This window comes from Hevea brasiliensis, chromosome 2 (genome assembly GCF_030052815.1).
Source record: "Hevea brasiliensis isolate MT/VB/25A 57/8 chromosome 2, ASM3005281v1, whole genome shotgun sequence".
Classification (NCBI taxonomy): Eukaryota; Viridiplantae; Streptophyta; class Magnoliopsida; order Malpighiales; family Euphorbiaceae; genus Hevea; species Hevea brasiliensis.
Window position 1 is genome coordinate 1,613,477 of NC_079494.1, and position 20,038 is coordinate 1,633,514.

A 20,038-nucleotide genomic window follows, 5' to 3' on the forward strand; every position below is an offset into this window, starting at 1 on the left:
TTTTTTATGTGTTTCTTAATAATATCTAAAATAATAATTTATTATATTTCCTTCACTATGCGACAAAAATTTGAATTTTATGGTGAGACATATGGAAAAGAACAAACACAAGAAACATGGATTTAATCTATTAAGCAATTAAGACCACTAGCACGATTTTTTGTTAAAATTTATTAATAGTTCAATTATTTTGTTAACATAAAATATGAATTTCTTTTAAATAAAAAAAATCAAAAATAAAAAATATATAAATAATCTCATTTGAAACTAAGAATGAGATAAAAGAATTAATACTTATTTAAAGCAACGGTCAAGTAATTAGGAATTTTACTACTGAATGTGATGCCTTAGCGGTAAGTCTCAGGAATTGAAGGCGTTCGACTCAAGTTTAACTTCTCTCACTGTCGTTGATGACTTAATATTACCTCAGCTTGCAATAAATAGGTGAATCGACCGTGAATGATTCACTCTTACGACTCTTTGCTGACCTATTATAATTCGGTGGTAGATTTCACCGATTGAGGATTAATTAGTGACTAAAGGAAACCGTTTAACCGCAAACTTTGATTTTGAGAGATAATGACCATGACACTCAAATAATTTTTTTTTTTTTGCAGTTCTGAAAAAGTAATTAGGATTTTCCCTATTATTGAGCATTGGAAAGTCCGATGGAGCCAATAGTGACAGCCAACAAGCATAGCTTGCCCTTTGGCGTTGGGGCAGGCCATAATGCCTAATTAACAATATCAATCATGTCATCATAGCCTGAATTTTTTACAATCATTAATGGTTGTTACAAGTTTAGATCAAAGGATTCTTAGCCTGAATTTCACCTTTGATGCAACCATTGTAAGGAATTATTTGGGTCATCCTATGGGTTGGTATGCTAGACGCATCTCAGGGATGATTGAATATTTGAATTTGGAATTTTTGGCATATAGAGAAGCAACTTTATTAGCAAAAGAACAATAGTTTTAATTCTGTTATTATTGAAGGAGTAATTTCTATGGCTAAGATAGGGGTAAGTATTTGGTTCGAATCAAATCGAACTAAATTAAATTATAAAAATTGAATTTTAAATTTTAGAAATCGAATCGAAATTGGTGAAAAATCAAATCGAACCGAATCACTATATTTCGATTCTGTTCGATTTAAATCGATCGATTTTGATTTTTAATTGATTTTTTAATTTAGACTTGATTTTCAAGTTATTTGGTCTAATTTTGACTTTGGTTTGAACCTAATAACCATTAATCAATAAAATTAAACAATTAATATATATAAAATTAAATATATTTCATAAATTTTCTATAAAAATAAATCAATTCAAAAATTATTTCGATTCAATTTAATTCGATTTGAATATATAAATTACTATTCTATTCGGTTCAGTTTAATCGATTTTTTTCTCTTCAAAACTGAACCAAATTGAAATAACGAAAAATTTTATAATGTAAAATTGAACAAAACTGATTGAATTTTAAAATTAAATTAATTAAACTAAATTAACTCAATTTAATTTAATTTTTCAATTTAAACTGAATTTTGTTCACTAAGAGAGGTGCTATTCCTGATTACCTATTGGGCATCTATCATTATATGTCCTATCCTAACTCATGATTGTAATGACTTTTTTTATTGTAATTCTTTTGAGCAACTTAATTATGTACTTTTTTCTTTGCCTTTACAAAGGTTTAATGCATTCACATTTTCGCTAATTATGTAAATTAAACTAAAAAATTTAATAATTGCCCTAATTTTATAAAAGAAATATTCATATTTTAAGTTTAATTTATTTTATAATTTTTTTTTGAAAAATATTTGTCGTATTTTTTAGTATTTGAAACACTAAAAAAAATTTATCAATAAAAAATATTTTTTTAAAAAAAGTTATTTTTTTAAAAAATAATTAATTTTTAAAAGAGAAAGTTATTTTCTATTTTATAAATTTTAATAATTTTATTAAAATGTGAGCACACTTTATATATATAATAAATATATATTATTAATTTAATATTATAAATAAATAATAAAAAATATTTTTATAATATATAAAAAATATTTTTTATAAATAAATTATCTTTTAGTCTTAATGAATTTTAATAATAGGAATCAATGATTTCAAATTAAACGAAAAAGCAGTTAAAATCCTATTAATTTTTCAGTTAAAAAAAATCACGAAATCTTTTTTTTGTTTTCTATAGCGAAAATTAAGTGAAAATGATAAAAGGAGGAGTGAATTATTAAAAATATTTTGGTAATATTACAATGAGATATTTCCTGTTCTTGGCTGTGTTTCCGTACTTGCATCACTGAAAACGGCGTAGGATTGTAACTCATCAATCGGTCCACTTTATGCAGCTCTTATCACCTGACACCTGTCCTTAAAGCCGAGGACTGATTAATGGGTGCATTAGCATTTTAATTATATATTTAAATTTTATTTGTTTCATCTAATTTTTTTTTTATATTTGAGACATTTAAAAAAATTAATTAATAAAAAATATTTTTTATTAAAAAAATTAAGTTATTTTTTAAAATATTTTTTATTTTTTAAAAGATAAAAATTATTTTTTATGTTTTAAATTTTAATAATTTTATTAAAATGTAAATATATTTATATATATATAATAAATATATATAATTAATTTAATATTTAATATATTTTTATGAAAAATACATAAATTATTTTTTTGAGATAGATGAAATTTTAATATAAAAAATATATTTAATGGTGTTAATGGAAATTTTTTTTACTAACAATGCAAAATTACAAGTATTGAAAATTTCTTTTTACTAATAATGTAAAATTACAATTATTCATTTATCATAAATTTAACTTCATATCCCTAATTAAAAAAATGCTAATAACTACATAATCTTTTTTTTTTTTAATCTCAATTTAACCATGTCTCAGATTTTCATCGAATTTACACGTGTTCATGTTGTTGTATTGAATCTTGCACGCGCTATGCGCGTCCCATTTCAAGGTCACTTGGCCTAAAAAGCCCCATACAGTCTCCAGCAACACTCGAACAGGATAAAGAAGAGGACGCTTGCTTGTGTCTTCTCATTTAACTTTTCTCTCACAATGGACTCCTTTGCTATCTTTTGCACTGGAGCTCTCATCGCCTGCGGCCTCTACTGGTTCCTCTGCATTCTCGGCCCCGCAGAGCAAAAAGGCAAACGAGCTGTAGATCTATCCGGCGGCTCGATCTCCGCCGAGAAAGTCCAAGATAACTACAAGCAGTACTGGTCTTTCTTTCGCCGCCCAAAAGAGATTGAAACGGCCGAGAAAGTCCCCGATTTCGTTGACACATTCTACAACTTAGTCACCGATATCTACGAGTGGGGATGGGGCCAGTCCTTTCACTTCTCTCCCTCTGTCCCAGGCAAGTCCCACCGCGACGCCACGCGCCTCCATGAAGAGATGGCCGTTGATCTCATCGACGTCAAGCCCGGAGATCGAATCCTAGATGTGGGATGCGGCGTTGGTGGGCCCATGCGAGCCATCGCGGCCCACTCACGCGCCATTGTTGTGGGCATCACCATTAACGAGTACCAGGTGAACCGTGCGCGTTTGCACAACAAGAAAGCAGGCCTAGATTCACTTTGTGAAGTTGTGTGTGGTAATTTCCTGGAGATGCCATTTCCGGACAACAGCTTCGACGGCGCGTACTCTATTGAAGCTACATGCCACGCGCCCAAGCTGGATGAGGTATATGCGGAGGTATTCCGCGTCTTGAAGCCTGGATCTCTCTACGTGTCCTATGAATGGGTCACAACTGACAAGTACAAGGCTAACGATGCTGAACACGTGGAGATCATTCAAGGCATTGAAAGAGGAGATGCCTTACCTGGTCTCAGAAGCTACACAGACATTGCCGAGACGGCGAGGAAAGTAGGGTTCGAGGTGGTGAAAGAGAAGGACTTGGCAAAACCACCAGCGCTCCCATGGTGGACGAGACTGAAGATGGGCAGGATCGCCTACTGGAGGAATCACATTCTCATCACTATATTGGCTGCCTTGGGGATTGCGCCGAAGGGAACCGTCGATGTCCATGAGATGCTTTTCAGAACCGCCGATTATCTGACGAAGGGCGGCGACACTGGGATTTTCACTCCGATGCATATGATTCTCTGCAGAAAACCTGAGACACCTTCAATTCTTAACCCGCCCAAAAAAGGTTGAGGTAACACCTGGTTTTTTATGTTGCAGTAACTCTATTCCACCACCCCTTTCCCTGGTGACTTTAGTTTTCTTTCCTTTTTTAGGCTTTTTTTTTCTTTTTCACTTCTACATCTTGATTTTTGTTATGATCTTTTGTATTTTTGTTTTGGAATTTATTTAAATGTCTTGGCTGGATCTTGGGGTTGAATTACTGTTTTCATCAAGTGAAGAATCATGAGGTCAAGAATCTTGTTATCTGAATGTATGTTGTTTTTCCTTTTTTATGTGGACATGGGTACTCAACTGAGCCAAAGAACAGTACAATACTGTGGGAAAGAAAAGGCCTTTTTATCAGATAATTTTGCAGCATTATTATTTTTTATGTCGGGAATCCGTTTCCTGGCCTAATTTAAATAAAAACGAAAAATCAAGATAGCTATGGATGGAGTAGGGAAGAGAGCGTGTGAAGTGAAGTTGGGATTACACGCGGCGCACATGGATTACAAAGGCGCTTTTGCCAATGAAAAAGGCTTAGGTTAGCTGGCCAGCAGTGGATCTTGAATTCTTGACTTTTGCTGTGTTGTTGTTTTGCTCAACTCTGGGATTCCGCCAGATTGGCTCAGCTGTTGTGGGTTTGTCTTGTTATGATTAGTTTTTCTTTTCTTCCAAGTTCTTGCGGCAGCGAGGAGGCCACCATCCCACTAGAGATCTATCTTTTTTATTAATCAGCTTTTCCTTCATTCTTCGCTTGTGTGCTGTGCTCATAAATGGTGACTTTGAATGCCACGTACGGAATTGGGGTGACTGTAATCTTGGGATTGCATTTAAAATAGAAGCTACGAGATTAGAAAGGTAATCTATCGTTTATCAGCTTTCCTTTCAAGATCATTATATGTTGGATTCAGAATGTGGACAGTCAAGTTATGCGACCTTATATGAAATATATAACCCCTGATTAAAATCTCTTTACGAAACATGAAATGAAATTGGTTGAATGTCCACACAAGTGGGAGGGGGTGTCGTGCCAACTGCCAATGAACCGTGGGTTGGCATCCAAAGTAATAGATGGTTGTGGGGTTAGCTGCCCTGTAAGGGCTAAGGCATTGCCGGTGGGCTCAAGCAGTTATCAATGCAAGGATCTTTATCGGCAGGGACAGCTACGTAAGGCTAAAAAGTGGGAAGATTTTGGGCATTGTATGCATCTCTAAGTATTAATTGAAGGAAGGATGACGTCGAGTTGGATGTCCCAAATTCAGAATCTTCTTTAAGGTTTCATATTAAATTTAGTTGTGTTGCCATGAATAGGACCGAGATATGAGAGAATGATCTGGTTACATTTGACTAAGGACTCTTATTAATGCCTCATCAATGTGCAAGTTTATAACATTCAATTCTTGCATTATTTTTTCCTACTTGCAGTTGTGTTTCTGTTAGTTATTATATTCTTTTGTTATGCTGTAGAATGGAAGATTGTTGGGAACACTTGGGAAATCTATAAAATGAAAGGCTAAAATATAAATGGTTGGATTGTAATTTAATGTATAAAATAATTCAATTATTTGTATAAATCCATATTAATATGAATTAATGTATAATTTGTTTAGCACTCGTTTTGAATTTAAGATGGCATTTGAGTTTGGAGTCTAAATTGGTTTATTGATTATTACTAACTAATTAGCATGTGTAATAAGATTGTTGAAATAGTTGTCTCACTTAGGAAATCTATAAAACGAATGGCAAAATATAAGTAGTTAGATTATAATATTAACTTAACTAATTATTCTGAAGTATAAAACAATTCAATCACTTGTAATATTTATATAAGATCAAATTAAAATAATTAATATGTAAGGTTCCGAATTTAATAAAAATTCACTTTCTTACCTTTCTGCAGCCCATTTACAAATTTGAAACTCATTTTTTTTTCTTTTTTTTTTAAAGAAAAAAAGAAGAAATTTCCATCATTTTTTAGTTATTAGGGATGGAATGGGTTAAGTATCTGCAGATACCAGTTGACTGAACTATAACAAGACGGGGAAACTATAAAAGACGGGTTTAGATGCTATATAATTGAATTTAGAATGAATTCAGTTTTGAGTAATAATATTCGTAATAGATTTTGGACAGATTCAAGATTTGCATATTGGATATCCCTTATCTGAATATATTTATATAAATAATAAATTAAATATAAAAAATATATTTTTATAACAATATTTATAAATTTTTATATATTTTATTTTAAGTAAAATAAAATTTAATTATATTATGAAATTATTATAATGTAAATTATTAATAAAAAAATATTTTTATATAAATTATTAATTAAAATATATAAAATTAAATGAATTTAAATATTTTTTAAGTAATAATAATTAAATTTGAAATGAGTTTTAGCTAGTCAAGAGTAAATTTTAATCGGTTGTGGGAAGTGGTTGAGAATGGAGAACGTTAGCACAAGATCCTGCCCTCTAAAGCAAATGAGTAAGTTTCTAGCTAGTATGCAAGTAGAAGGAAACTTCATAGTCCTTACATTTGATTGAGCCCACAAATTTTGTCCTGTTTTCTGCCTAATTTACTGCATTATTATTGGTATGACATTATTGCTCTATGCAAAAATCTCATTAATGTGGATTATGATGATTATTTTTATTTATATTATACAGATATCTCCAGCTTATTTAATTAGGATTATGGTGATTATTAAAACAATATTTTTTTAAATTGTTTTTTTAAGTTTTTTTTTTATTCATTGTAATTGACTTAGTAAAATAAGTATAGAAAATCTAATTTAATTTGGTTATATTTTGATTGCAATCCACTCTATTTAGAATGAGATTTTATGAGATAATGAATGTCTTTTTAAGATATAAAATCTATGATTTCCTATTTCAGAGGAACTCTTGATTTTTTAAACTCTATTTGGAATAAGGTATAATAAAATATGATTTTTATAATTTTTATTCTTTATAATTTTTTATTATTTGAGAGATAGGGAAATTTTTTTTAAATATTTTAAAATTTTAAAAATATATTTTTTTTAAATCTATCAATTTAGTGGTTAGAAATATGAAATTTTTAGAGGTTTTTAAAATTGGGTAAATTACATATATAGTGCTTCAATTTAGTGGCATGTGATATTTAGCAACCATTGTTTATATTATTTTTACTGATGTGATACTTATCAGATTAAAAATTATATTTTTTTATATTAATTTAAAATTTATTTAGAAAAATTTAATTTGGTTTTTCATAGTCCCCAAGATTCAAATTACATAAATTGATGCTTTAATAATTTAGAATTTATTTACTTAAAATCATTAATATATGAAAATATAATTTTTTAATTTAATAAACTTCACGTCAATATAAATAATCTAGAAATGAGTTATTAATATTATAATAAAATTTTATGTTACTTAAATTAAAAATTAAAAAATTTATATTAAAAATTAAAATTCAAGTACTTTTTTTTATCCCTTAAATTGAGATATAATTTATATAATTTACCCTTTTAAAATCCTGTACAAACTTTATGGTTCTCTTAAACATAAATTCAAAAATTTAAAACTTTTAAAAAATTCTTATTATTTTATAAAACTTCTAATCTCCATTTACTAACTCACCAAATCTGTGGTGAATTGAATTTTTTTTTTTTTTGCAAAAGAAATACCTAAATATTTTTAAAAACTTTCACTTCATCTAAAATAATTAAAAAATATAAAGATTTAAAAACTATTAAAAAACTTTCTTAAAAATATTACTCTAAAAAAATTTATTTTATTATGATATCTTGGCCCAATTTAAGTGGGCTTTTCCTATAAAAATGAATATTTTTTCTTCATATGTTATGGTTCAGCTAAAATTCAGCCTTAAAAAGCAACTGGCCCTGGAGGTATTTATTTAGGCTGTGAAAACCCAACCGAAAGGGGGTTGCATGATATTTCTAGACCTCATAAAAATCCAGCCGAAACCAGATTTGTGGATAACATCCACCACATAGCCAACGAGTGGCTATCATTTTGGTCACTTAGATTTGTTATTAGCTCCTGGGAACTCCCTGCTTTCTGTGTTCTTCTCCACTGTCCCATCTCCATATTCACTTCAAACCCAATCTTTGCCATGGCTACAATCACCAATTTCTTGTCAAAACCACCAACTTCTCTTTCAAGCACCCCTAGAATCAATCCTCTTTGCTTCCATGGTTCCTTTCTAGTTAACTTTGTCTCTAAACATAAGCCTTTATTAGAAACGAAGAGGACACACTTCATCATAAAGGCCACTGCTGCCTCTGAGACCAAGACAGCTGCTAGAGATGAAAGAGTAAAAAAAATCCACAATATGGAGGAATTCGATGAAGCCCTTAGAACGGCAAAGAACAAACTTGTGGTTGTGGAATATGCTGCTAGCCACAGCGCTAATAGCAGCAAGATCTACCCTTTTATGGTGGAGCTTAGCAGAACATGCAACGACGTGGAATTTCTGCTTGTAATGGGCGATGAATCAGAAAAGACCAGAGAACTTTGCAAGAGAGAGAAGGTAGAGAAAGTCCCTCACTTCAGCTTCTACAAGGGCATGGAGAAGATTCACGAAGAGGGAGGGATTGGCCCAGATCAGCTCATGGGCGATGTGTTATACTATGGAGACAACCACTCTGAAGTGGTCCAGCTGCATTGTAGAGAAGATGTGGAGAAGTTGATTGATGATCATAAGGCTGATCACAAGCTGATTGTACTTGATGTAGGGTTGAAGCACTGTGGACCATGCGTGAAAGTCTATCCAACTGTGATCAAATTGTCGAGGAGGATGGCTGATACTGTGGTGTTTGCGAGGATGAACGGTGATGAGAATGATAACTGCATGCAGTTCTTGAAGGATATGGACGTGATTGAGGTACCCACTTTCTTATTTATCAGAGATGGTGAGATTTGTGGTAGGTATGTAGGCTCAGGGAAAGGTGAGCTTGTAGGAGAAATTCTTAGATACCAAGGAGTTCGTGTAACCTATTAAAGATAGAATCTAAATTAGACAAAATTCTTGATCATAGTTCAAATTAATGGAAAGAAAGATGAGTGATTTATTCTGTGTTTTTGCTTTGCTGTTAGTGTTTCAGCTCAAAATCATAGATAAACCTGCAAAATTTCATGCTTGAGCTTCTGGAAAATTACTGATTTCATGCTTGATCTTGGGATGTGAAAATGAAGGTAAAACGTTAATTTAAGGTTATGAATTGGTTGAAATTTTATCAATCAATAAGCGTAGGAGTCACATAAAGGAAGCCTCAAACTGGTGCTTTAGTAGGAAGTTTAATACATTGTTCTTAAGGATGTGGTAAGGAAACTATAGAAGAAAAAGATTGAAGAACCTGAGGACATGGCAGGCTTGCCCTTCTTTCTCAGCACTTTATAACAGGACTAATTGCTTAGATAATAAGAAGCAATCTCCTCTCCTTGAGTCATCTTAAAGGAGAGAAAATTACCGTTACAGGAATTAAATAATACAAGAATTAAAGAATAAAAAAATTATGTAATATGTTTTTAAATAATAGGAATCCATAAAATTTAACTAAACCTAAACATCTAAAATAATTGAAAAGATTAAAGAGTAAATAGAATAAAAATAAGAATTAATTAATATATTTTTTAAATAAAAGCATCAATCAATTAATTTCATTAAAATAGATGAATTAAATAGTAACATTCGTTTATAAACATGCATGGAAAGGCATTTAGTGGAGGTTTAGGTAGAAGAACTCTAATTTGGTCCTTCTTTAAGGAAAAAGAAGGAAACTAAATATGCTTTGAGCAAACAAGGTCATTTCTTGTTTAAGAAAAATCTTTTGTAGACTTTATTCATTACATATCCAAAATATAAATACATGAGATATATGTATTTGATAAATGGATTATATATATTTTATGTCTTAAATTCATAATAAATCGAGTTTAGATAAGAAAAATCCTCTTGTTTAAGGTACTAACTTGAACTCGTTAAATAATTATAAATAATCTAATTCATTATAAATATGATTAAATATATTTTTTATACTTATATTCATTTTAAATTTAATTGATATTTTTTTTTTCGATCGGAAGATAGACATACACAGCGTTTAGAGGCAGGACTCGATATTTTGATAATACCATATCAATTTTACCAAGACCACTTCTCCCATAAAAGCACTACGCGTGCATACTCATTTATTGACGTGAGATCCCGAATGATCAGCCTTTGGGCACACCCATAATTGTTACTATTTGAATCCGTTTATATGGACTTTATTGATAATTTATATAAAAATCATATATTTTATTAATAATTTTTATATATATTTCAAAATTTAAATATAATATTTTAAAATATAATTTTTTATATTAAATAATAACTTTTATAAATAATTTCAGATAATAAATATTCAATATATAAAATTAAAATTTAACACTAATTATCAAATTTAAAATTAATGGTATATAAATTTATCTTATTGGAGTCAAATCATATCAAGTACTTAAAAATACCATATCTGATATCATCCAAAAATATTTTAGATCTTATATATAAACAGTAGAACATAAAATTATTTTAAAATTTAAACGTTGAAATTCCAAGTAACTCTTTAATTATTAATTGGATTCATAGCCTTATTTTCAAAATATCAAGAAAATAAGGTAATTTTCATAGCAAGTCTCTGAATTTTGCCCCATCTTTTATTGTCCTTTAACTTTAATTTATTATTAAAAATTCTTAAATTTTAATTTTGCTTCACAAAAATCCTTTTAATCTATTATAACAGATTTTCATATTAAAAAAAGATATTAAAATCAGAACCTAACACAAAATATTAATGTCATTACAATGATCTGATTCCTTGAAAAGTAAAGGGTAAAGGACTAAAACTGCGTTTGTACATATTACAATGCTTAACAGATTAAAAGGGATTTTTTTAATAAAATAAAATTAAAATTCAAAAATTTTTAATTACAAATTGAAGTTAAAGAATGAAAATGAAATATGAAATAAAATTTCAACTAAAAATTTTAAAAATTAACCAGAATAAAACATGTTAAGTGTGACTCAGAATTATTTGATGATCCCATTTTTAAGGCATTTCACTATTATCTTCAACTGCTTGTGGGATCAATCACTTCGTTTCAAAGCATTACTTAGATAAAAAGAATGAATAAATAGATTAACGAGCTTAACACTCACGAAATTCACAGACTAATATATAACGGCTATACACATACATCAATCTTTGTATTTATTTAATAACATATTGCTTAATTTCACTGTGTTTCTCCAATCTAAGATGAACAACAACGATTAAAAGAACCAAATATTAATTGGTATCTTATATATCAAGAAAAAGAAAATTGTATCTATTCAAATTGCTCTGATTAAATTCAACTGAAGAGGCCGCGGTGGATTCATGGCTCTTCTTTTCCATAGATTAACCTCTTTTCTTGGCTGCAAGGCCACTGCAGGACCAATTATTATAGGCGCTGAGAAAGGAATAATCACCTCTTCTTCTTCTTCTTCTCCATCAGAATAATAACCTCGGTGATCTGAATCCACCGGCGAAATATGATCCGTCCAGTCAATGCTGGCAAACGTATCTCGACTCAAAGCAGGTGCTCTTTCAGAAAGTGGCTGCTTCTCATAGATAGAAGCATTGGATCTCCTCCTATCAGTTGGTTTTGCACTACTAAAGAGCTTCTTAATCGTCGACGCATGTTTGTTTATCTTACGTGGAGACGGTACAGCCTTTGTTTCTTGAGGCAAAGCCCGCTTGGCCTTGCTAATTACCATCTTCTTCTTGAGTTTGATTTGGCCCATGCAGGACACTTTAGGCGAGGTGGGTTCTTCGCACTCGACGTTTCCATTCTTGGGTTTCCGTCGAACTTCATCGGGGATGATGGAAACAATGGGACCAGAAAATCCTTTATCGACATGAGCTTTGAGACTGTGGAAGTGATTCTCAGATCGTTTATCTCTACCAGGGCTGAATTGGAAGGAGACTGCAGAAGCAGGTTTGGGTTATAAAAACTTGAGGATCTTGTTCTTTGATTTACGTTGCTTCTCCATTTTCAAAAGCTCTCTAAGAGATATTCAATCACCCACCTGCGAATCACTTCACATATATACATATTAGGACAAGGGCTCATTCTTGATCATGTCATTGGTCAAATGAGAAGGGTGTGACTTAAGCAATGTTGAAATTAACCGTAGGAGTTTTATATGATTATATTTTATATTTTAAATTTATGATAAATTAAATTTAGATAAAAAATAATAAATTCTATATAAATATGAGAAAATGTGCACGAAAGAATATAAAAGAGTATAATTGTCTTTTTCAGATTTTAGATCTAAATTGGCTATTCAAGGTTGAAAAAGAGAGCAAATTAAAATTAAATCGGTTCTATCTGATTTCAGTTTAAGACGACAGTATAATGTCATATTTAGTTTGGTTTAATATTGATGATTTCGATTTTGATTTTAATATTTGAGTGGTTTAATCTAGTTATGTTCAAATGCACAATTTAAATTCTTAAACCATAAACCAAAGTCAATTCCTAAATTAACCCAAACCAAACTTGATTTGATTTAAAACCTAAACCGATCCCAGGTCAGTTCTAATTTGTCAATTGTCTCTAATCATGAAATGGAAAGGGAAAAACAATCTGAATTTGGTAACTTCAACCCAATTAATTATAATCAAGATCCTTTGGGAGATATATGGCAAGAGATCATTTTTCTTTTAAGTGATTTTGAATATTATTCATATTCTTTAATTCAAGTAATTATTTTCTTGGCAATAAAATAAATATAGGTATTTAAAAAAAAAATTCAAAATATCATATCCATTGACACTTTTTATTAGGAAAATTTGCATAATTAATATGGTAGTAGAGTGAATGATCATAATTATGAGTTGGTGGAATAATGTTATTTACGAGAAAATTCTTACCGAAAATATAAATAAGTGAAATTTATATATTTAATAGGTGAGTTCTATCGTATATTAGTATTTTGAATTTATAAAATTTCATTGTACATATTGTATCTTAGATTCATGATAAATCGAATCTAAATAAGAAAAATTTGATGCTGATTTTTTTATTAATTTAATAATAAATAAAATTATACACCCTAATGTAAAATTTTAATTATAAATAAAAGACTAGTGCTTGGGTTGAGGAGTTGGCCTCCAGAATCCAAACGACAGATCGTTGAGTTTGCAAAAAAAAAAATTGCAAATTTAAACGACAGGTCGTTAAGTTTTTAAAGCTATTTCTCTGTTTTTTTTTATAGAGCAGAGAGCAGTGAAATCGATGCTCGGGGAATGTGGCTTCCCGCTATATCCCAATCATTGCTTTGGTAAAAACCCTAACTTTATCTTCCGATTCGTCTCTCTGCCTTCAGGTATGCTTAATATCCTCTATCAATTTACTCTTTTCACTACGATTGAAACATTGCTCTTCTTTTCTGAGATTTCAATATCGTAGTCAATTACTAGATTTCATTGAGGAATTGAATTTCGGGATCTAAGCAATTGGATGATTGTGAGATAGGGTTAGTTGTAGCTTTGTTGTTTGATAGTAATACTGGCGATAGTATCTGATTTTTGACTATGTTAGATTCTGTGGACATCTGGGCTTATAGACTTGGATGGTGTTGAATTTTTTGCTGCATTTTACTTTATAAAAACTTGAGCTTGAGGATAACCTTTTCTCTTGTGGAAGAGAATCAGCCATGGTTCTCTCCTTTGATTTGCAGGACTTTATTCTCCGTGCTCGAGTTTTGAAGCTATACAGACAAGCATTAAGGACTGCACAAAGAGCCCCTGAACATGCTAGAGGTGAAATTTTGTATTATTTCATAGACCACTTTCACTCATCTTCTTCGTTCTTTATTTTTTATCAGTTCAATTGGAGGAAATCTAATTCTAAACTCAGGCATGGCATTGGGTTTTTAACTCTTTCTTTATCTGTTATGTATCAGTTTAAATTCACCGTTTCTTATTTATTTCCGTCTACAAATCTTGAGGATGAACTCCCCCATTTTTAAATAAAGTTACTTGCGAAGTTTGGCATCTGAGCTGATTACTACAGGTGGAATTTCTATTAAGAATTCAAACAGATTTCATTTTAAGCTTTTGAGTAGATTACTAAAAAGAACCTGGGGAGCTGAGGGTTTATCAGCTTTGAATTAGCTTGTCTAAATTTATATAACCATTTTGGCATTACCTTATAGTTATCTGAACTTGCAGAAGTCTCGATGCATACTATACAGTGAATCGTTGAAAAGACTCTTGTCTCCTGTTTCATTGGAGATTCTACATGCTTCGATATTAATTGGATATATCCGTTTGCTTTTGTGTTCATAGCTTTTACTATTTGGTCTACCACCTGATCATTTTCATAGCATTCGAACTATTTCTCATGCAGTACCTTGTCCTTGTTTCTTTAAATTGTTGAGAATTACTTTGCTCAATCATAACAATTTGTCTACTCTATTATATGTATATGAGCGATGATTATAACTTGCAATAATATTTAAAAAAAAAAAAACAAAACAAAACTTCTCACGTTAATGTCATCTGAATAGGCTTTATTTGAATACTGTGTTGACTGCAACTCTAGCAGCTTTATCTGAAATTCAATGAATTTTACAGTTGAACTGAAGCGGACAATTAGACAAGAGATGGAGAATAACCGGAATTGTAAGGACAACCAGAGGATTCGTTTCCTGATTAGTGAAGGATTAGAGAGAGTAAAACGTTTGGATGAGATGCTTGATATGCAGGGCAATTGCTAGTAGACTGAAATTGCATATGATATGTGTAATGATGTAGTTCAATTTTTTGGAGGATTAAGTTTCTCAATGTAATAGACAATTAATCTAACGTAATGCTGAATATGAAATGAGAGAAGTTCTCAATTACTGATGCGGAAATTGAGAGCAATGGTTTCAAATAAAGGTAGAGAGCTGCACTGCCAGCAAATATAATATTCTCAGGCTGCAAACTCAACAAAATTAAGCCTGGCAATGGTCCTGTTCGGGTCCGAAATTGAACTGAAATTGGCCTGAACCAGCCTAACTGAAACTGGTCGGCCCATTTTCGTGTCGAACCGGGTTTTTTCTTTTTAAAAAAGAAAGATTGAAAAAAATTCAACGGGTAGATTTAATCAAAATTATGTTCCTAGTTGCCTGTTCAAAAAAATTAATGCAGCGCATATGTTAAAATTTGCAGCCAGTGGATACTCTTTATATTAAGAATGTCAATCGATGGCTGTGTGGAAATGGAGTGGCTTAAACTCATGAAGTGATATTAATGAACAAACATCATTGATAAAATTCATGCCTGATAAAGATGCCATTGTACATCATCGTAATTAATGAAGAAGAATTTGATAGGTTTTAATGGATTATAATTTGATGGATGCTTCGATAAAAGCACAGGCTTCCATCATTTTAAATCCAAAATTTACAGATGGGGTTTAATAGAGTGACCTTTCATTTTATATGTAATTAATATAAGAGGAGCTTAATCACACACTATCATTTCGTTAAAGGTTTTTTGTAGTTCTCTCTTTTCATCATTTGGAAGCCATTGATAGATTGACTGGGGGTCTGATTCATTCGTTAGAATGGATCCATTCTTTTCATCTCAAGAAACAAATGAAGATACCATGGGACTTGAACAGTTATTTTTGACAGAAGAAGTGATGGGAGACACAGAAGAGCAAGTTCCATTCAAATGCCTTCATGATCGGGAAGAGTTTTCAGAACTCGATGATTTTCTTTCACATAATAAGGAGTTTCATAGAGGATTCAAGAAAAGGTGTAAAGTATGTCACAACGTATTTCGTGAAAAGAAGCAGCTCAAGGCACATGTGAAGAAGTTTCATGAGAATGAGGAATTTGCATGCATCCACGATGGCCGTTCCTTTCCAAAAGTTAGAGGTTTTCACTTGCACAACAACGATTGCCACAGGAAGTTCAGACATGTCTGTCCACATTGTTCCAATGTTTTCAATGGTGAACGCACTCTTCAAGTACACTTGCTTCAGGAACACCAACAAAGTGGCCGTTCATGTCAAAAAATCTTCTCAAGACAACGTCATTGACCTTTACGTGGGGTTCACTGGTTCTTGATTTGTTTTGGTAGGGCAAGATTTATGTGAAGTTACTAGAAATTAAACCGATTGTATAGCCAACTGATGAAGGGCTTAACAGAAACAATGAGCCAGGAGGAGTGTATCAATAGAAAGTTGCATCAGCTCTCTCTCACTATTGAAATAATTCTTTCTGGGTTTATATAGTACAACAAATTCATTTGGACAGCTACAGCCTAACATGGTATCACGTAGTAGGGGAAAATCAGATGAAAGCAAATTAATTATAAAATGTAAACAAGAAGCTGTACAGATAGGGAAAACAGATAATAAAACTGATTATCTAAGTATAATCCTCATGAAGTGAAGATCAACAGTCTAAACATAGCAACAAGGAAGAAAATTGCCATAGGCTAAGCTATGGGACAGCGTTTGCAACTCTACAAGTTGTTTATAATATAACTTAGGAATAAAACAAGTTAGGATTTTTCATCTAGTGACATATGAACAACTATAGAAATTTGATTCTTCAAATCGTGTGAGAGAATTATCAAAAATCAGTTCACAAGATGTCCATAATGTTATAAAGTCTTGCTATGATATAAAAAATTATGGCCTTGATAATCAAATAACAAAGTATATGGTAATAAGAAATTAAGCTACAAAAAGAGATGAAGATCACCTAATTTAACTAATGGGTGCAGAATGCAAAGCTTCTTCCATCTTCTGTACCAAATCTTCACGCTTCTTGAACTGCCCAGCCTTGCTCAGCTGCTGCAGAACCATCTCGTAAATTTGCGGGCTTGGTTTCAGGGACTTCTCTATCATCTCTGTTAAAAATTTGTAGGCATTATTCCAATGCCCCATTTGACAAAACATTGAAATCAGAACCTGGTAGGTATTTAAATTAGCCTGGACATCATTCTCATTCATTTCCTTCTTCAACTTCAGAACCATATCAGTTGATTTCGACCCAGCAAACATTCGCATCAGGATATTGTAAGTCATTGCATTGGGCTTACACTTCAGCTCCTTCATATTGTCATACATTCTACGAGCTGCATTCGCATCTTGTAACGTTGCAATGCATCCGAATAAAGAATTGAAAGTAGAAGCATTTGGCTTACACCCTTTCTTAACCATCGAATTGAGCACTTTAATAGCATCATCAAGATTCTTATCCTTACAGTGTGTCTCTATAATAAAATTATAAGTAATAGTATCAGAAGTGCATCCAAGCCTCTTCATTTGATTATAGATTTGCAAAACTTTCTCAGTCCTGCCAGATTTAACGTGAATTCTCATAAGATTATTAAAAGTTACAGCATTTGGTTCACATCCAGCCTTAAGCATATCTGATAAAACATCATGAGCCCGGGTAATTTGCCCACATCTACACAAACCATCAATGACTATACTGTATGTATACACATTAGGCTTAATGCCAGCCATTTTCATTTCTCTAAATATCCTTTCAGCCTCCGATATATTTCCGGCCCGGCACCACCCACGGACCAAGTTGGTGTACAAAATGACATCAGGCTCAAATTTGTCCTTTAAACTATTAAAAAAGGACTCAGCTTCGCTAGCTTTTCTCTTCCTACATAGATAACTAATCAAAGTTGAAAAGACAATCTTATCAGGCTTGCAATTATAGTCCTCCATACGGTTAAATGCATGGACAGCTTCTGCAACCAATCCAGCCCGGACGTACCGGCGAATAAGAATGGAGAAAGTCTTGGTAGTAATTTCGACATTTCTAGCTTTCATTAAATCGATTATATGCCATGCCAAATCGAATTTCCTTACCTTGCCAGCGAGATCCACCATCTCATTGTAGGGCTCGGAGGAGTGGACGAACCCATCTGTACCAGTAGCCCAGTTGAAGAAAGCGCCGGCCTGGACGACCGGGATACCATGGCGGACGGCACCGCATTTCTCGATTACGTGGCGGACGATGGAGGAGGAAATGGAGACGGAATGGACGGTAAGGATTTGGGAGAAATCAACGGAAAGAGATGGGGTGGCGGAGTCAGAATTTGGGTTCTTGCAGTGATGGTCTTTGATTAGAGAGTGGAATTTGTCTGCTACTATGCTTTCTTCAAGAGAAAGAGCAGCAGTTGGGGTGGATACGGCTTTTTCATCATCGTCGTTTAAGTCATCTTCTTGGAGATGAGACAGTGAGGTTTCAATGGAGGGAGAAGAAGATGAAGCACAGAAGGGTTTAAGAGTAAGTTGAGAGAAAGGAAAGATGGAGTGCGATATGCGAAGCTTTGATTTGAATAACGCCATTGACGGCTATGACCACTTCGAGTTGCAGCTCAGGAAAGAAGCTGAGGCCTGAGGGTTTCCACGAGGGAAAGTGACTTGCGAGTCTGTGACTAACTATTAGACTACACGTCGTCGTATTCCATAATGGGCTAAAGTGAATCGGCCTTTTTTCTCTCTTCAGCTGGGCCTGTGTTTAGACTATAGACGAGCACAGCGCACCAGTGCTTCGGCGGCGAAGAAAGTGAAGGCGGAGAGAGAGAGTACGATGAGCACGAAGGTGCAGAAATGCTGGAATCTATCGATTTTGACGAGTTCTACTACGCTAAACGCCATCGTCTCTAACCAGCGGCTTCTACACAATGGCCCAGACACCATAGAGGAATTATTAGACCGACATGTCGTGAAAAAGGAGAAATCGCTGGATGACAATGAGGAGGAGTTGCTGAATCGACAGCGGCTCACCAGCAATCGAAGAGAGGCACTGCATCTGTATAGAGACATCCTGCGAGCGACCCGGTTTTTCTTCTGGCCCGATTCTCGAGGCGTATTGTGGAGAGATGTATTGAGGGAGAACGCTAGGAAGGAGTTTGAAGAGGCACGGTTCGAGAAGGATCCGGAAATCGTGACCCGATTACTTATTGGCGGCCGAGATGCAGTGCAGTCGGCTCTTGAAAAACTCGCCGAGAAGCAGAGGCAGCAGATTGAGAAGGAACGTGGCAGTGGCGGTGATCGCCGGTGAATGGGTACGGGTTTTTTTTTCCTTTGTATACTGAATTGAGGTTAAATATTAAGGATTTCAAATACCAGATTTGGTTCGATCAAATTTGACACTTTACGGCTGTGCTAAGAATTCAAAATCATTGAGCTGCTAAGACTAATTGGTAGAGAAATTTCAGATTTGGTTAAGAATCGAGAGATTATTTTCTGGGAAGTGTTGGTTAGTTCTGAATCCGTACATCAAACCTGAGTTATGATTACAATGGTTTGCTTTTCTTATTTTTTATTTGATGGGTTGCAGATTTTTCAGATGAAGAAGTGGAATAATTGAGGATGTGTTAAGGCAATGTAGATTTGCAAACATATACGGGCATCAATGTTCTTAGGTTACTGCTTGGTGTCACGTTTCTTGTAAAGTTTGGGGGTGCGTCTCAAAGTCTCAACCGTCTCAGGCGTCTGGCAGTGTTGATTTATGGCTGCAACGTCCTAGTTTTCTGTACTTTTTGATGGGGATATGGAGTTTAGTTGCTGTGTGAATGGTAATTGAGAATGCCCAGAATTTGTTGTCTCATTCATGATTCAACCGATGGAGTTGCTCATTTTATGGGCCTGCATGACCGTCATAAGAGTTGTTTGACATTGCTGTTCACATTATTGTTTAAGTTGCTAAATGTTCCGAATTGTTTTTATTTTTTTCTAAGTTAGATGCTGAATTCGCATATTTACCAAACAATCCAGTCTGATACTTGCAACAAAC

The 20,038-nt window shown here is 32.9% G+C and overlaps 5 protein-coding genes and 1 non-coding gene across 7 annotated transcripts; 4 read left to right on the plus strand and 2 right to left on the minus strand.

Moving 5' to 3' along the window:
- Positions 1-3,014: 3,014 nt before the first annotated feature.
- Positions 3,015-4,379, plus strand: LOC110661032 (24-methylenesterol C-methyltransferase 2). Its single transcript, XM_021819527.2, has one exon. It carries the CDS (start codon positions 3,092-3,094, stop codon positions 4,190-4,192), a length of 1,101 nt encoding a protein of 366 aa, XP_021675219.2. The 5' UTR covers positions 3,015-3,091; the 3' UTR covers positions 4,193-4,379.
- A 3,753-nt stretch (positions 4,380-8,132) lies between these two features.
- Positions 8,133-9,254, plus strand: LOC110661033 (thioredoxin-like protein CDSP32, chloroplastic). The gene has a single exon (XM_021819528.2). It carries the CDS (start codon positions 8,294-8,296, stop codon positions 9,179-9,181), a length of 888 nt encoding a protein of 295 aa, XP_021675220.2. The 5' UTR covers positions 8,133-8,293; the 3' UTR covers positions 9,182-9,254.
- Positions 9,255-11,268: 2,014 nt separating this feature from the next.
- On the minus strand, positions 11,269-12,389 carry LOC110660966 (uncharacterized protein At1g76070). Its single transcript, XR_009141158.1, has one exon. It is a non-coding gene; the product is annotated as an uncharacterized protein At1g76070 (transcript).
- Positions 12,390-13,477: 1,088 nt separating this feature from the next.
- LOC110661034 (uncharacterized) lies at positions 13,478-15,130 on the plus strand. 2 transcript variants are annotated; one of them, XM_021819529.2, is made up of 3 exons: positions 13,478-13,597; positions 13,918-14,033; positions 14,850-15,130. In XM_021819529.2, the coding sequence occupies exons 2-3, from the start codon at positions 13,928-13,930 to the stop codon at positions 14,990-14,992; spliced, it is 249 nt and encodes an 82-aa protein (XP_021675221.2). In that variant the 5' UTR covers positions 13,478-13,597; positions 13,918-13,927; the 3' UTR covers positions 14,993-15,130. The 2 variants fall into 2 exon arrangements, with proteins under 2 accessions (XP_021675221.2, XP_021675222.2); XM_021819530.2 differs by having other exon boundaries at positions 13,484-13,597; positions 13,926-14,033.
- A 1,667-nt stretch (positions 15,131-16,797) lies between these two features.
- On the minus strand, positions 16,798-18,608 carry LOC110661037 (pentatricopeptide repeat-containing protein At1g20300, mitochondrial). Its single transcript, XM_058131616.1, has one exon. The coding sequence runs from the start codon at positions 18,583-18,585 to the stop codon at positions 16,981-16,983; it is 1,605 nt and encodes a 534-aa protein (XP_057987599.1). The 5' UTR covers positions 18,586-18,608; the 3' UTR covers positions 16,798-16,980.
- Positions 18,609-18,829: 221 nt separating this feature from the next.
- LOC110661038 (uncharacterized) lies at positions 18,830-20,014 on the plus strand. The gene is made up of 2 exons (XM_021819537.2): positions 18,830-19,307; positions 19,583-20,014. Exon 1 carries the CDS (start codon positions 18,830-18,832, stop codon positions 19,301-19,303), a length of 474 nt encoding a protein of 157 aa, XP_021675229.2. The 3' UTR covers positions 19,304-19,307; positions 19,583-20,014.
- Positions 20,015-20,038: the final 24 nt, after the last annotated feature.